This window comes from Hemiscyllium ocellatum, chromosome 34 (genome assembly GCF_020745735.1).
Source record: "Hemiscyllium ocellatum isolate sHemOce1 chromosome 34, sHemOce1.pat.X.cur, whole genome shotgun sequence".
NCBI lineage: Eukaryota > Metazoa > Chordata > Chondrichthyes > Orectolobiformes > Hemiscylliidae > Hemiscyllium > Hemiscyllium ocellatum.
This window is the reverse complement of record NC_083434.1, coordinates 3,365,357-3,383,194: the sequence shown is the minus strand read 5'-3', so window position 1 is coordinate 3,383,194 and position 17,838 is coordinate 3,365,357. Positions and strand designations below refer to the sequence as shown.

The 17,838-nt window shown below is 41.8% G+C and overlaps 1 protein-coding gene across 1 annotated transcript in view; it reads left to right on the top strand.

The window, feature by feature from the left end:
- The window catches only part of tmem170b (transmembrane protein 170B), a 58,501-nt gene that overhangs the window by 27,718 nt on the left and 12,945 nt on the right, over positions 1-17,838 (top strand). The window contains exon 2 of the mRNA XM_060849989.1: positions 6,636-6,806. Coding sequence (XP_060705972.1) covers positions 6,636-6,806 — 171 coding nt within the window. The remainder of the gene's footprint in view (positions 1-6,635; positions 6,807-17,838) is intronic.

Here is a 17,838-nt window from a genome sequence, read left to right as displayed (position 1 = left end):
ATACCACACAGAGCAGCATTTCAAGATTGTGGCTTGTCTTTAGCTTCTTGCAGGCAAGTTGAGATAGGCAATAAATGCCAGCAACACTCACTCGCATTAATGAATTATTTTTAGAAAAGAGAAACTTTAGTTTCCACAGTGTAATCTCTGAAGGGTTGTAGGAGTAGAAGAAATGAAGGTCCAGACCCTGACATAAATTCTCAGGCTTCCTCTTTCCGCAGTACTCCCCATTTTACAATGGTTTCAGGTTCTGGCAACATCTATGTTTTAACCCCAAACTGGGGACTATTCCCTTAGGTCTGTGACAACAGCCAGCCCTGATTCCTGGTCCTTCTGACTATCTTTGGATTTTATTCCAAGTAGTTTCAGATATCTGACTGATTTTAGGTGCATTAAAATATTATTTAATGACAATGGAATGAAGGCATGCCACAACCCAAAGGACTAGCCACATTACCATACATCAAGATCATTTCTGAACTGACAGCCAGACTACTACAACCACTAGGATTCATAACAACACACAAACCAACAGCCACTCTCTGACAACAACTCACCAGGACAAAGGACCCGATACCCAACATGAGCAAAACCAAAGTAGTGTACAAAATCCCATGCAAGGACTGCACAAAACACTGCATTCGACAAACCGGCTAACGATCTGTATCCACGAACACCAGCTAGCCACGAAACGACATGACCAGCTATCCTCGTAGCCACACACTCAGATGACAAGCAACATGAGTTCGATTGGGACAATGCTATTATTGTGGAACAAACCAAACCGAGACCAGCCAGGGAATTCCTAGAGGCATGGCACTCATCCACAGGTTCTATCAACAAACACATCGACCTGGACCCAATATACCGACCACTGCAGTGGACAGCAACTGACAACCGGAAGCAGCAGATTCAAACCACTATAAATGCCGGAGGAAACATCACAGAAGCTCTTCACAGGAGGCTCCCAAGCACTGAGGATGTCACCTAGACAGGGGACGAAACATCTGCAACACAAATTCCTAGCTTGGTGAGCGGAACCACAACAATGACTGGGCCCCTCCAAACTTCTGGAATCACCACCTACTGGGAAAACCTGCCTGTCTCTTTCTGCTTGAGTTCTCTTTGAGAATATTCAGTTGATTGATTCCTTTGGCTACAAAAAGTATTTTCAGTTTTTATTGCTGTGATAGGTGTAAAACAGACCTGCTGAAAGTAAGTAAAAAGGGAAATACCGGAAGCACAGCATTTCAGGCACCAGGAGAGAGGAAATGAGGATAAATGACAACCCTGTGTGATCCTGAACCACAAGATAAATGAATATTTTGGAGTTGTCAAATAACTAATCCAGTAATGTAATTAACAACTTTTGGATTTCGTCTATCCATCCCACTATTAGTCCTAAAGCCTGAGATCTGCTTCTCCTCATGGTCACTGTTGGCTGTGTCTGAGGTTAGCCATGATCGTATTTAAACTGCAGAACAAGCGCTCAAGGCTGAATTGCATACTCCTGTTTTGGGTTTTCAACGTTCCAACTCTTCCTCTGGGTATAACTATATGGCTTTTCCCAAATTGCTTCAAAAGCAACTGTGATTGGAATATTAGTTGTTTGAGGTAAAACCAGTAATATTTACTTTAACCATGTAAATGGCGGACAGTTTGTAACAACAACATCTGAACTTTTCCTTTTATCCACACCAGGAATTGAAAATATGTCTTTGTTTACTAACAGCAATCGGCAAGACTGATTCTTTTAATGTAGATCTGGTGGTCTTTAATCAGGCACCAGTGAACCTCACCTGTAGAGTAATGCACTATGGTGCTACATCGTATAATGAGAGGAAAAGCCATTTTGGACTTTGGTGCTCGGCAATGAGCCAGGACAGGTATCCGATCTCGCGGTGGGAGAGCACTTTTGGTTACAGTGATCATAACTGCCTCACATTTAGCATAGCCTTGGAGAGTGAAAGGAGCAGTTACTGAGGGAAGATATATAATTGGGGAAAAGGAAATTATGACGCTATCAGACAGGAGTTGGGAAGTACAGGTTGGGAGCAAATGTTCCACAGAGAGGTCACAGCAGACATGTGGAGACAATTTAAGGAGCAGTTGTTGGGAATGATGCACTGATTTGTTCCTCTGAGACCGGTAAGAAGGGGTAGGACAATCAACATTTCGGGCAAAAATCCTTCTTCAGGAATATAGGCAGAGTGCTTGAAGGGTGGAGAAATAAATGAGGAGGGTGGGGGTGGGGAGAAAGCATAGAATACAATAGGTGAGTGGGGGGTGAGGATGAAGGTGATAGGTCAGGGAGGAGGGTGGAGTGGATAGGTGGAAAGGAAGGTAGGACAAGTCACGGGGACAGTGCTGAGTTGGAAGTTTGGAGCTGGATCCACAAGACTGACCACCCTGGCCTACCCATTTGTCTCAGCATGCTCCTGCCCCACTGAACTCAACTCTACCTACCTCGACACCACCCATGCCCTCCGCCTCCTCCAAGACTTCTGTTTACCCCGCCCCCCCAATGCCTCATTTTCACCATGGATATCCAGTCCCTCTACACTTCCATCCACCATGATCAGGGCCTCCAAGCCCTCCATTTTTTCCTCTCCCGATGTCACCAATAGTACCCTTCCACCGACACTTTCTTTCATTTAGCTGAACTGGTCCTCACCCTTAACAATTTCTCCTTCGAATCTTCCCACTTCCTCCAGACCAAAGGGGTAGCCATGGGCACCCTTATGGGCCCCAGCTATACATATCTCTTTGCTGGCTACATAGAACAGTCCATCTTCTGCAATTATACCGGCACCACTCCCCACCTCTTCCTCCGCTACATTGATGACTGCATTGGCACCACCTCGTGCTCCCGCAAGGAGATTGAGCAATTCATCAACTTCACCAATACATTCTACCCTGACCTTAAATTTACCTGGACCATCTCTGACACCTCCCTCTCCTTTCTGAACCTCTCCATCTCCATCAATGATGACCGACTTGACACCGACAGTTTTTACAAATCCACTGACTCCCACAGCTACCTGGATTATACCTCTTCCCACCCTACCTCTTGCAAAAACGCTATCCCGTATTCCCAATGTGTCCACCGTATCTGCTCCCAGGAGGACCAGTTCCACCACAGAACACACATGATAGCCTTCTTCTTTAGAGACTGCAATTTCCCTTCCCATATGGTTAAAGATACCCTCCAATGCATCTTGTCCACATCCCGCACCTCCGCCCTCAGACCCCACCCCTCCAACCGTAACAAGGACAGAACACCTTCTGGTGCTCACTCACGTAAACCAAATCATCCGCCATCACCTCCAAACGGACCCCACCACCGTTGATATATTTCCCTTCCCACCCCTTTCCGCAAAAACAGTTCCCTCTGTGACTACCTGGTCAGGTCCACGCGCCCCCCCCCCCCCCCCCCCCAAATCCACCCTCCCATCCTGGCACTTTCCCCTGCCACCACAGGAATTGCAAAACCTGCGCCCACACCACCTCCCTCTCCTCCATCCAAGACCCCAAAGGAGCCTTCCACATCCAAGGTTTTACCTGCACATCAACCAATACCATTTATTGTATCCGTTGCTCTCAGCGCGGTCTCCTCTACATTGGGGAGACAGGACGCCTTCTAGCAGAGCGCTTTAGGGAACATCTCTGGGACACCCACACCAATCAACCACACTGCCCTGTGGCCCAACATTTCAACTCCCCCCTCCCACTCTGCTGAGGACGTGGAGGTCCTGGGCCTCCGCCGCCGCTCCCTCACCACCAGACGTCTGGAGGAAGAACGCCTCATCTTCTTCTGCCTTGGGACACTTCAACAGTTTCCTCATTTCCGCTCACCCCAGTTCCAAACTTCTAGCTCAGCACTGTCCCCATGACCTGTCCTACTTGCCTATCTTCCTTTCAAACTATCCACTCCACCCTCTTCTCTGACCTATCACCTTCATCCCCACCCCACTCACCTATTGTACTCTTTGCTACTTTCTCCCCACCCCACCCTCTTTCATTTATCTCTCCACCCTCTGCCTCTGTTCCTGATAAAGGACTTTTGACCGTAATGTCGATTGTCCTGCTCCTTGGATGCTGTCTGAACTGCTGTGCTTTTCCAGCACCACTCTAATCCAGAATCTGGTTTCCAGCATCTGCAGTCCTTGTTTTTACCAAGAAGGGGGTAGGATTAAGGAATCTTGGATGACTAGAACAGAGGAGCTTCTCGTCAAAAGGAAGAAAGCAGCTTATGTAAGGTGGAGGAAGCAAGGATCTAGCACAGCTTTAGAGGATTACAAGCTTGCTAGAAAGGAGCTCTGAAATGTACTGAGGAGAGCCAGGAGGGGGCACGAGAAAGGCTTGGCAAGAAGGATTAGGGAGAACCCAAAGGCATTTTACTCAGATGTGAGGAATAAGAGAATGATCAGGTAGAAGGTAGGGCCGATCAGGGATACCAGAGTAAATGTTTGTGTGGAGTTTGAACAGATAGGGGAAGCCCTAAATGCATTTTTTTTTCAGTTTTCACTTAAGAAAGGGACCTAGTTGCGAATGAGAACTTTGAGGAGGTGGAAATCAGTCTTGACCAGATCAAGATTGATGAAGTTGATGTGCTGGAAAGTTTTTGGCAAACAAGATAAGATATGATAAGTCCCCAGGGCCAGGCCAGATTTATCCTCGGCTGCTCCAGAAAGCGAGAAAGGAGGTTGCTAAGCTGCTGGTGAGGATATTTGCCTCCTCACTCTCCACAGGAGTCGTACCGGGGGATTGGAATGAGGCGAATGTTGTTCTTCTTTTCAAGAAGGGTAATTACAGAGCAGTCAGTCTTGTGTCTGTGGTCAGCAAAGTTTTGGAAATAATCCTGAGGGATAGGATTTATGACTATTTGGCAGAGCATAGTGTGATTAAAGGCAGTCAGCATGGCTTTGTGAGGGGCTGGTCATTCCTCACAAATCTTATTGACCTCTTTTGAGGAGGTGTCAAGACAGGTTGAGCAGCGGATGTGGTATATATGGACTTCGGCTAGGCATTTCATAAGGTTCCCCGTGGTAGGCTCATTTAAACGTCAGGAAGTATAGCCAAATTTCCCTGTATTCTATCTGGATTCAGAACTGGCTGGTTGACAGAAGGCAGAGGGTGATTGTAGATGCAAAATATTCTGCCTGGAGGTCAGTGTTGAGTGGTGTCCTGCAGGGCTCTGTTCTTGGACCTCTGCTCTTTTATAGTTTTTATAAATGACTTGGATGAGAAGATTAAGGGGTGGGTTAGTAAATTTGCAAATGACACAAAGGTTGGAGGTGTCGTCGATAGTATCAAGGGCTATTGCGGGTTGCAGCGCAACATAGACAGGATGCAGAGCTGGGCTAAGAAATGGCAGATGGAGTTCAACCTGGATAAATGCGAAGTGATGCATTTTGGAAGGTCGAACTCTAATACTGAATATGGGATTAAAGACCGGATTCTTGGCACGGGGATCTTGGTGTTCAAGTAATAGTGGATAGGGTTGTTAAGGAAAGTCAAAACATCATGCTTTCTTAATAGGGGGATTGAGTTTAAATGTCGTGCGGTTTTGCTGCAGATCTTCAAGGCTCCGGAGAGACCACACTTGGAATATTGTGTCCAATTCTGGTCACCCTACGATAGGAAAGATAGAGGCTTTGGAGAGGATGCAAAGAAGGCTTACCAGGATGCCGCCTGGACTGGATGGCTTGCCTTTTGAAGGAAGCTTGAATAACCTCGGACTTTTCTCTCGAGAGGAGGAGGAGGAGGAGGAAGAGAGGAGACCTGATCAAAGCATACAAGATACTGAGTGGAATAGATAGACTCAATAGCCAGAGACCTTTCCCCAGGGCAGGATTGACTGGTACGGGGAATCATAGTTTGGAAATATTAGGAGGAAGATATAAAGGAATCATCAGAGGTAGGTTCTTTTCACAGAGAGTTGTAAATGCATGGTGGTAGAAGCAGTCATTAGGGACATTTTAAGTGACTGCTGAACATGTACATGGATAGCAGTGAGTTGAGAGGTGCATAGGTTAAATTATTATATTTTACATCAGGATTAAACCTTGGCACTACATTGTGGGCCAAAGGGCCTATTCTGTGCTGTACTTTTTCTATGTTCTAATCATGTTCTTTGTTTAATGTAATAGAAAATCTTAGGGTGGATACTTTGTAAAATTGCTAGATATTATTAGATTTCAATGTTGTGAAAAATCTTTTTTAAGGTGCCACCAATTTGGCTTGAAACTTTTGAAATGATCACTTTTTTTATATTCATCTGTGAATAACCTTAGCGATTTTTCTATCTTAAATTTTAACTGTTAGCAAATTTTGAGTTTGATTGCTAAAATTAGCCGCTAGAGGTAATTGATGCAGACAGTAAGAACATCCAGTGGGTTTTGCAGAAACAAGTTTTCATGACCGGCAGATGGTGTGTAAGAGAAATCTTAACCCTATCGCAGCCAATTCCTGGGAACTTACATTATTTCTTTCAAGGGGTTTTGCTTTATTCACCCAACTCTTTGTCGAAGATTTAATGAGCTTATGTGCCTTGTCTTTTCATGTATGTCAGTAATTATAAATATTTTTGGTTTATTTATCCATCCTAATTAATTATTTCTTTTCTCTCCCAGAAATGTGGTACTGGGTTTTCCTGTGGGCTCTCTTCTCCTCTCTCTTTCTGCATGGTGCAGTGGGACTGCTGATGTTTGTGATGCTTCAAAGGCACAAGCAAGGGAGAGTGATATCAGTGGTGGCAATTGTTGTGGGATTCCTGGCATCCATAACTGGAGGAATGATTACCAGTAAGTGTTTGTGCTGTTACATAGGTGCTATTTTGTTAGTTCAGCATATGCTAGCTACAGTTAAATTCTGTGCCTTTGCCTAGACCTCTGGCTACAAGATATTGTAAAAGAAAATTGCATTTTAATGTACTGTATATTCTTTGAGGTTAAAAACAAAATTCCCCCCCCTCCACCCCTCCTTTTTGTCTCTCTAAATATAATGCTGTGATTGATGTTTGTTTGCACACTGCAAAATGCAATATTCTGCTCACCAAACCGAGGCACACAGTGTATCTAAAAGTACTGAGGCTTCTGACAGTCTGGATCCCCTCAAGAATAAGTGTTGTCATTTCAGGAATTATTAGTCACTTTTTTATTTCTGATATTGAACAGGAAATGTTTGTGAGAACAGAATAATGGCTGTGTCATGAGACTAATTATAACGTGAATTGATAAGATCATGAAATGTTTGCCATTATAACTGGCAAACCTGTGATCAACCTGATGGCAGTTTGAGCCTGAAGAAAAGCTATAGGTCGGTCTAGTGATCTCTGAACCATAATGAAAAGCTCTAAATCACTACTGTGAACATTTTACTGAAGGGAAATAGGAGTAATAAGGTGGAAGCTAAAATATGCATAAAATGTAGTAGCTTTTTTTTAGACAGTTAAACAGGTTAATTTTAAGAACGTAACAACCTTCCCCCCCCCTGTCCCCAAATTGGTATTAGACTGATTTTTTTCCCAAGTATTTCTTCATTGCCATTATAACCCAGTTGCAGCTCTTTGAACAAGGATAAGCTTGTTATCAGCTTTCTAACAGCCCAATGAGAACGCTAAATGGGGAATAAAAAACAGATCTTCAGCATCTATAGTAATTTGAAATAAAAATAGAACTGGTGCAACTCGGCAGGTCTGACCACATCCTGTGAAGAGAAAAACAGAGCTAATGTTTCTAGTCCATTATGACAAATATTTTTTTTTTGCTTGGTGAAAGGGCAGCTTTCATTTGAGCAAGTTGTTTTGCCCATTCAGTGGTGGAAATAGGTCATGTCACACCACAGACTGAGACAGAGCAGGTAGACTGCAACATCAAATTTTCCAAAATACTTTCCCTGAAGTTGTGGTTAGATTCAGATGATGAATGAAGACTGATGCAAATTGTCATCAAAAATTGCACAGATTTGGGGTTAGTAACTGCAGTGTTTGAGTTTTGGTTCAATACCAATGCTATTAACACAGGAATGCCTCTTTAAGGCATTGACACCAACGCTTTTTGTTTTTGTGGCCCATGTATCTACCATGAAACTTTGGCAGGCATATTAAATTTAAAACCATGTTCACATCAATTTGTATATAGTTGTTTTTGTATTGTCAATACCAACCCCTTTGCATTCTTATTTTTAGATTGATCTGACAAGTCAACATTTTACAATTACTATCTAAGCCTGTGCCCCACAAAGTTCATGCAGCAAATCAGGCGGAGTTTCCAGTCAGTTTGCCAGGGCAACAGGAGATAGGGGGGCAAAGTGTTCATAATGTTTTAAAATGTTTGCATTCATTGTGCAATCCATACGTATTTGTGGACTTCTTTTATACTCTTAATATTTCTGTATTCAGTTTCCATACCTTTTTGAATCAGTGTTATACTGGGTGCACCCAATCTCAAAAGTCCTGTTTTGATCTAACATTCAAACAGTGTTGAGCAATGGGGAGAATTTAGTTTAAACTGAAATTCCAGATAATTCTTACATGTATTTATTCTGTAACTTTTAAAGTGTTTTATTGAATGTGGGGATTGCTTAAAATTAAACTGAATGCACATTATTTTCAGAGAAATAAGACCAATTTCCTGATGTCTTGGCTTTAAGATATGGCATGGGATGGAGATCTCTGATGTCTGAAGATCCAGTGGGAGTCCTGCATTGCTTTTTTTTATTTTTAGGGAAAATGTGCCTTGTCTTGGTCCACTGGGGCATTTGACAGGTTAATGTTGGGCCAAGCCCCTCAGAGATACTGGGTGCTGCCTGTCATGTCTCTCCTGCCTATTGGTAAGCTATTAAGTGACAGTGCGATGAGTCCCTTTTTAAGTAGGCATTAATTACACCTGCTTGAAGGTTTCAGTTGCTGATTAGGTGGGAGGGCCAACCCCCAAAGCCCGTGCCCAATCCAGACTTCTTCAGAGCAGAGGTGATATTCTTCCACCTGAACTGTTCAGATTATGCTGACTCATTGTATTGCACACATTATCTCCAAATGTAAAATTAAAGTCACGAAGTTTGAGAATCATGTCAGTCATGTTTCTCCATTAGACTGTAGGAAGTAATGTGAATTTGTTTCCAAATGGGGATTGCCTCTGTTAGATTATTTCAAATTGAAATATTGTTCATGTTTTACAAAAAAATTAATTTAAGTGAATAATTATTTACGTAACATTTTCAAGGTTCTTGAACTTTAACAACCCATGAAAGATCATTTATAGTTTCCAACCATGATGCAATTGAAGTTGTTGACTTTATCTTTGAAACACTATGGCAGCCATTCTTCAAAAATAAAACTTTTATTCTAAAAAAATCATAAAGTTAATTCTAGTAACTTTCTCTCTGAGCACCAAAAGGACCAAGTTCAGCTTGGTCACTGTGAGGTACAATGTGCAAATGTGTGGTTGCCTGTCAAAAGAATGTCTCATTAACAGTCAAACTTCTCCTTCTAACAGAAAATGCAGTCTAAAACAGAGTTCAAAACTCCGGCCTGTCTCCCCATGAGGTTCTGGTTACCATTTTAACATTTACCGTCTTCAGGAGGATAAGTTCTGCTTCAGATTTAGAAGAACCAGTTCCCAGGCACTGACCTTTTTAATGGCCAGTGTATGTCAACTTTTTAAACATAATGTCTGTCCCTGGTGTCAGAGTCTGTAGAACCTTTTTTGATTGAAAGCCAACCTGCACTTAACTTCCAGGCCTGGCCTAATGAATATCAGTTTGTTCGGTTTTTTTTTAAACATATATGCTGCTACCCACAGTTCTTAGATCACAGCTGAAAAACAGATTCATAAGGGTGACTAAAGGGAAGATAGGTGGAAGAATCTCTGGGACTTAGAAGGAAGTTGCAGAGCTAGAAACACAGTTGTAAACCAAACCACAAACAATGGTGAATGAATTTTAAAATTGGTAATGTTGAAGAGGCCTGTATTAGAGGACTATAGACACCTCAGCATTGTTGGCTGAAAGAGATTACATAAATGTGAAACAGCAAGTCTGTAGAGAGATTTTGGTGAGAATTTTAAATGTCTGATTTTATCAGAATCTAGTTTAGATCAAAAAACATTATGACTGAGACTGCAAGGAGTTTGCAAACTCTCTCTGTTGGTGTTGATTTCAAGCGAAATGTCTTGCATTGCCTTCCCAATAAACAATCTAAGCTGTTCTTTGATATCAAACATAAACTAAGTTTAAAAATCACACAACATTAGGTTATAGTCCAACCTGATGAAGGAGCGTCGCTCCGAAAGCTAATGTGCTTCCAATTAAACCTGTTGGACTATAACCTGGTGTTGTGATTTTTAACTTTGTACACCCCAGTCCAATATCGGCATCTCCAAATCATGACTACTATAAACATAAACTAGCCAGGCTTACTGTCTGATAGGCTGTAGAACATGTCATATAACTCCCTTAATTTCCCCATACATTTACTGATTGTATCCAAAACATCATAATACTTTTAACCTTCCTATTGTAACAGCTGTCAGTAGTTTAGTGAGAAGTGGGAGGTTGGTCTCATGAACAGGATGAGCGTGGAGAACACAGAAAATTGGAAAGAATTCAGAGAGAGTCACAAATTCAAGGCTAGTGCATGGATAGCTTTAGAGAAAGTTTGACCTAGTGGGTTTGGGGAAATGGAGACGTAGCAGTTGATGGGTGGCCTTGCTCTTAGTAATAAAAAATCCATGATCTCTGCAGTCCTGCGTAAAAGAGGAATTTCAACAAAGGAGAGAAACTGACATTACATTTATGTTCTGGTGTTATCCTAGAAAGGTGAACTGATTTCACAAATGAGATCTAGCAGTGAATGGCTAAACCACTTGTCCACCTTATTTATTCAAGCTTACTTTATTAAACCTTGAGGGGACAGAGATGAAAGCCCATTTTGCAAAGTGTAATGATGATGATGATGAGGCCATTAAAGGTGAGGGTGAGGGCAGTGGCTGAGAGAGGATGGTACTGACAATGCTAATTACTGGAGCCTTCAGGAAGCTTCCGTCTCCTGCAGTGCTGACCGACTGTCTCTCAAGTAACCATCTCCTGTCACTTGCAGCATTTTAAAATATGAGAGGGCAGAGGGTGATTTTGCCCACAGCTCCAGGGAGGAAAAAACTTAAAGGGTGACCAGTCAGAGCAAGGTAATCTGTATAGGTGAAAGGGACATAGCCTTTGAGAAACTGCTCCTCTAATTATGGTGTGTTCTTACCCACATAGGCTCACTGTCTCAATAGTAGTGAATCAGCAGCAAATGTGGGAGGGAAGAGGGAGGCAACGGAGGGTGGAAGGAAAGAAGAATGCAGCTGCAAAAGGTGCATAATTATATTTGCTGTAATATAAATGGGAAATGTTGGAAATCCTCAGCATATATGATGGCATCTATGCTGAGAGAATTAGACATCAGTGACCCTTTGTCAGATCTGGTGTAGATTGTGCCCCTGATGCATTGATTCTCTCATGTGACCTCTCCAGATACTGCCTGGCTGCTGAGTATACCATTGGTTTTCTGTTTGTATTATTTTCAGTATCTCTAGTATGTTCTATTAAATGCTTGCTGCTGGAAATTTGTAAATTGGTTAACTTTAATTTAAAATGAGACAATATTTGTCACTCAGTTTTGTTAACAAAGCCCTTTTAGTTTAGAATATGAATAGTACACTGCAGTTGATTTGCTGCTAATTCCAGAAGTTCTCGTTTGTGCTTGGGGTTATTGATAATAGTACTTGGTTTTTGGGTGTTGCTGTCCCGATATTTCATACGGTGAGGTTCAGAGAAGTGGGGTTGGTTAGTTGTGTGATATGAATGACCAAGTTGCATTTGCCTGACTAAATAATGATTGTGAATTCATTGTGTGCAATTCTGGTCTCCATCCTATTGGAAAGATGTTGTGAAACTTGAAATGGTTCAGAAAAGATTCACAAGGATGTTGCTTGAGCTAGAGAGGGCTGGAGAGTTTTGAATAGGCTGGGGTTGTTTTTTTTTTTGCCTGGAACTCAAACTGAGGGATGACCTTTTAGAGGTTTATAAAATCATGAAGTGGCATGGATAGGAGAAATAGACAAAGTCTCTTCCTTTGGGTGGGGAAGTCCAGAACTAGAGGGTGTAGGTTTAGAGTGAGAAGGGCAACATTTTCACAGAGGGAGGTACATGTATGGAATGAGCTGTCAGAGAAAGTGTTGAAGGCTGGTACAATTGCAGCATTTAAAAGGCATCTAGATGGATATATGAATAGGAAGGGGTTGGAGGGAATATGGGCCGGGTGCTGGCAGATGGGACTAGATTCGGTTGGCATATCTGGTCGGCATAGACGAGTTGGCCTGAAGGGTCTGTTTCAGTCTTGTACATTTCTGTATGACTCTGACTAGGTATCATACTGAAACCTGCACTTCTAACGAACGTTTATAATACAAGGCAGAGTCCACCAACAACGAAGCTGTCCTGTGCCTATATTGAGACAGATCAACCCCACTCTGCCTATGGGTTCAAATTCTGGACATGAGAAGGAGATGAAGACTTTGTAGAGTGTCCAAAGATTCAGTAGAATGGCTCTAGGAATCAGGGACTGATGTGGATCTGAGGTTGTTCTTCACTGACCCCAGAAACCTGAGGGGATTTGATGCAGATATGAAAAACATAACTAAGGATTAAATTATAAGGAGGGCCAATAAGAAAATGGGGCTGACACCTTCTCTGCCATTATTAGCCTGATCTTGTTCCTAAATACTATTTTCTTAGTAAATGTAAAGTGTTTCCAGTGGCTTAAGAATTGATAATCCAAGGGCTCAGATATAGATTCACTTAAAGTTGATAAATGAACTAGAGGTGCGATGAGGAAAAGTTTTCACGGTTGGGCTTTGACATGCGCTTGCTCCCTGAAATTGTGCTGGCGATTTAAATTGGCTTTCAAAAAGAAATTTAATACTTGTGAGGTGGGGGGGTGTGGTGGAGAGGGAGAGACTGTGTACAGGGAGGTGATACAACTGATTAAATTTCTCTTCAAAAGAACTGGTACAGGTTTGAGGGGCTGAGTGACCTTCCTACCTGCAATAACATTGTCGATTCCAGAGCTCATGTAACGGCAATGAACAAAAGTTGAGAGTTAAGTGAATGAATGAGAGAAACTAACATGGAAAGGAGCCTGGAAACCAGAGAAACACCAGAGCTGACCAATTTAGCTCCTTAGGGATGTGATGTCTATACTCTGGAAGGGGAAACTGGAGATTGTCAAACATGATCCCTCAAAATTTGAAGGTCAAAGGGGCATGTGTTATTATGTTGAAGAGTGATTTAAGGCAGAAGAGGAAGCCAGTAAACATGTAACATAAATGCAACTTGACCACCGATGTGGACAGCATATGGTCTTGATTGATTTTTTTTTAAACTAGTAACTTCCAATTCATTTGATTATAGCCCTATTCACTCAGGAATTTGAACCAGAGTTTTTACCTGCTGTCTTATGGTGATAGCTAAAGACCTGAAGTGACACATTAATTGGCTTTCATTTAAGATTGTCAATAATATTTCATATCCTGATGTAATTAAAAGTTTCTTTTTGAAACTTGTTTTAACTTTCGTAAACCTTAAGGGATTGTTTATTCTTAAGTGGAGTTGATTCCAGGAATGTAAAACCCTTTGCAGCATTTGAAAATCGATTCCTTTAATGGATGTTTTTAAATGCCACACCCCCAATTAAGTTGCAATGCTGAGCACTATTAGTTACCTTTCTCTGATTTTATTGTACATTAAAATTTTCTCACTAAATTTCATGAATCCTACTCTATTACGTCTGTACAGCCAATCACAACTTTAGTTAGAACACATTTGTCATATTACATGTAGTTCTAGTCACCACACTACCAGAAGGATGTAGATGCTTTGGAGAGGGTGCAGAGAAGGTTGAGCAGGACGTTGCCTAGTCTGAAAGGCTTTGGACGTAAGGAGAGGTTGGATAAACTCTGATTCTTTTCACTGGAAAGACTGAGGCTGAGGGACGATTTGATGGTCTACAAAATTGAGAGGCATAGAGAGGGTGGAAAGGCTTTTTTCCCAGGGTGGTAAAAGTCAATGACCAGTTTCTAAGTGAGCAGATGAAAGTGTGGGGGAGAAAGATTTTTCTCCGTGTGGTGATGTCTGAAACACACTGCCGCTGGAGGTGGTGGAAGCAGGCACGTTAACACTTAATCTGTATCTTGACAGACAATGAACATGAGGTGAACAGAGACATAGACACTGCACATGGGCAATAAGTAGTGGGTTTAAATAAGGATTTGGTGCAGGCTTGGTGGGTCTAAAGGCCTGTTCTTGTATTGTAGTTATAAGTCAATCCCTCAACATATACAGATCTGTAATACACATGATGTAGGAAAATCTTGTTCATTCCTTTCTTTAACTATTCTTACCATATTGATTAAAGTTGGCTTAAAGAATGTAAGATAGAGGAGTAAGCCATTTTACATATAAACTCTGGATTCACTGTATTGCCTAAATGAATATGTTAATAACCTAGCATCATTGCTTTTGAAGTAGAAAATTTCCTAATGGATGTAAGTTTGCTCACTGAGCTGGAATGTTTGTTTTCAGACGTTTTGTCACCATACTAGTAACATCAGTGAGCCTCCCATGAAGCACTGTATGGCCCACTTTTTATTTGTTTAGATTTCCTTGGGTTGGTGATGCCGTCATTTCCTGTGGTGATTCATAATTGCGTGACCCACTGAGTAAAGAAATTCCTCCCTACGTTCATTTTAAATGGAGACCCTTATTTTTTAAATTATCACCCCTAGTTCATTTTTTTTTATTGAAGGGAACCTTCTCTTGGCATCTACAATTTATCTACTGAGCAGCACGGTGGCTCAGCGGTTAGCACTGCTACCTCACAGCGCCAGGGACCTGGGTTCCATTTCAGCCTCTGTCTATCTGCCTGGAGTTTGCACAAGCTCCCATGTCTGTGTGGGTTTCCTCCAGGTCCTCCAGTTTCCTCCAATAATTCAAAGATGTGCAGGTTAGTTGAATTGGCCATGCAAAATTGTCCATACTGTTCAGGGATATGGAGGGTTAGGTGCGTTCGTCAGGGGTAAATGTAGAGTAGTAGGGTAGGGGTGTGGGTCTGGGGGGATTACTCTTTGGAGGGTCGCTGTGGACCTGTTGAGCCAAAGGGCCTGTTTCCACACTGTAGGGATTCAATGATTTATGATCATGTAAAGCTGCACAATGGTAACCACAAGTCTAAGTTAAATGCAGACAGTAAGTCACACTACAGTGGCGAGTTGAATATCTTGCATCCTGTGGCAGAGTTTTGTATGCTGCATTAATTCACAATGTGGTGTTCAGACTACAGTTCTTAAGATTTCAGTTGTGGAGGAGTGAATCTGATTGGGTATAGACCATTGTTTTGATGGAGGTTAAAACCTAGAGGATTCATTCTTGAATCACTTGCAAGATCGTTAGCAATGCTGGTGTCAGCCTAGTGGTTGTGAAAGCTCAATAATTACTCCTATTCTTACCTTTCACGTTTAATTGGTAGATAGTGTTGCAAGCAGAGTATAATTTCCTGTCAAATTGCCAGCTTATCCATCTCTTTAAAAAAATCCTTAAAACCATCAATCTCTCCTCCATAAGGTAACCCCTTCATCCCAGGAATCAGTCTAATGAACCTTATCAGAATTGCTTCCAACCCAACTATTTCATCCTTTTAAATATGGAAAGCAAAATTGTATGCAATACATTAGGTGTGCTTTCACCGATGATTTGTTGTAGCAAGACTTCTCTCCTTTTGAATCTCTTGCAATAAAGGCAACAGACCATTTGGTTACCTACCTTTCCTGTGTCTGCATACTAACAACTTGTTTTATGTCCAAGGACACACCGATCCCTTTGTATTTTAAGTTTGAGTAGGAGGGAAGGGAAAAGGAAAGCAACAGGGAGTTTGGACTCAAGTAGAAAGATTAGCAGCAGGTTAGCATGTGTGCATGATGTAAGTTCAAAACAGGCTAGGAATGAAGCAAAAAGAAATGATAACTTAGGACATATTACGAGAGATGTTGGAAATCATGAGGATAAGATGTTTAGCATTAAGGAGCGTTATCTAAATGCTTATAGTACTTGTAACAAAGCTGATGATTTAATGGCACAAAGCATGAATGATTATGATGTGATAGACGTCACAGACGTGTTTGCAGGGAGTTCAGGACTGGCAGTTAAACATTCAAGGATTTGCAACTTATCGAAAAGATGGAGACGGACAAGGTGGTGGGATTGCCTTGTTAGTTAAGAATGAGATCAAATCTATGGCACTGAATGACATAGGGTCAGATGATGTGGAGTCTGTGTGGGTGGAGTTGAGGAACCACTAAAAGGCCATCAAACCATAATGGGAGTTATGTACAGACCTCCCTGCAGTGGTCAGGACCAGGGATGCAAGATGTCCCAGGAAATAAATAGGTCATGTCTGAATGGCAAGGTCAAAGTGATCATGGGGGACTTCAATATGCAGGTGGATTGAGTGAATAATGTTGCTGGTGGATCCAAAGAAAGGGAATTCATGGAATGCTTACAGGATGGCTTTTAGGAATAGCTTGTGATGGAGCCCACAAGGGAGCAGTCTGGACTTCGAACTATGTAATGAGCCAGACTTTATAAAAAATCTTAAAGTCAGGGAACACTTAGGAAGCAGCGATCATAATATGGTAGAGTTCAGTCTGGAAGGGAGAAAGCAAAATTGGATATAATGGTGTTACAGTTAAATATAATTAGGGTCATGAAAAAGGAACTGATGAAAATTGACTGGAAGCAGAGCCAAGTGGGGAAGACAGTAGAGCAACAATGGTAGGATTTTCTGGGCGTAATTGAGGGCACCATTACAGAGGTACATCCCATAGAAAAGAAAGATTAGAAGGTTAGACAGCCATGGCTGACAAAGGAAGTCAGGAAATGTATCAAAGAAAAAGAGAGAGCCTATAAAGTGGCTAAGAGCACTGGGAAATCAAAGTTGGGAAGACTACAAAAACAAACAGGATAACAGAGAAATAAGGAAGGAGAAGATCAAATATGAAGGTGAGCTAGCCAGTAATATTAGAAATGATAGTAAAAGTTTCTTTCAAAACATAAGAAACAAATGAGAGGCAAAAGTAGAAATTGGCTGCTCCAAATTGATGCAGGAAGGCTGGTGCTGGGAGACAAGGAAATAACTGAAGAACATAAGTACTTTGTGTTAGTCTCCACAGTGGAAGACATGAGTAATATCCCGACAATTAAGGAGGGTCAGGGGGCAGAGTGGAGTATGGTAGCCATTACAAAAGAGGAAGTGTTAGAAAAGCAAAAAGATCTAAAAAATCTCCTGGTCCTGATGAGCTACATGCTAGAGTTCTGAGAGAGGTGACTGAGGAAATGACGGAGGCGCTGACAGTGATCTTTCAAAAATCACTGGAGTCAGGGAAAGTCCCAGATGATTGGGAACTCTGTGTTGTAACCCCCTTGTTCAAGAAAGGATCAAGGCAAAAGGTGGAAAATTATAGGCTGATTAGCCTAACATCGGTTGTAAGTAAAATCCTAGAATCCATCATTTTAAGAATGAGGCTTCTAAATTCTTGAAAGTGCAGGGTCAGATTAAACAAGTCAGCATGGATTTAGTGAGGGGAGGTCGTGCCTGACAAACCTGTTAGAATTCTTTGAAAAGTTAACAAGTAGGTTAGACTAGGTAACCCAGTGGATGTTATTGATTTAGACTTCAAAAGGCCTTTAAGGTGTCTCACGGGAGGCTGCTGAGTAAAGTGAGGGCCCATGATGTTCGAGGTG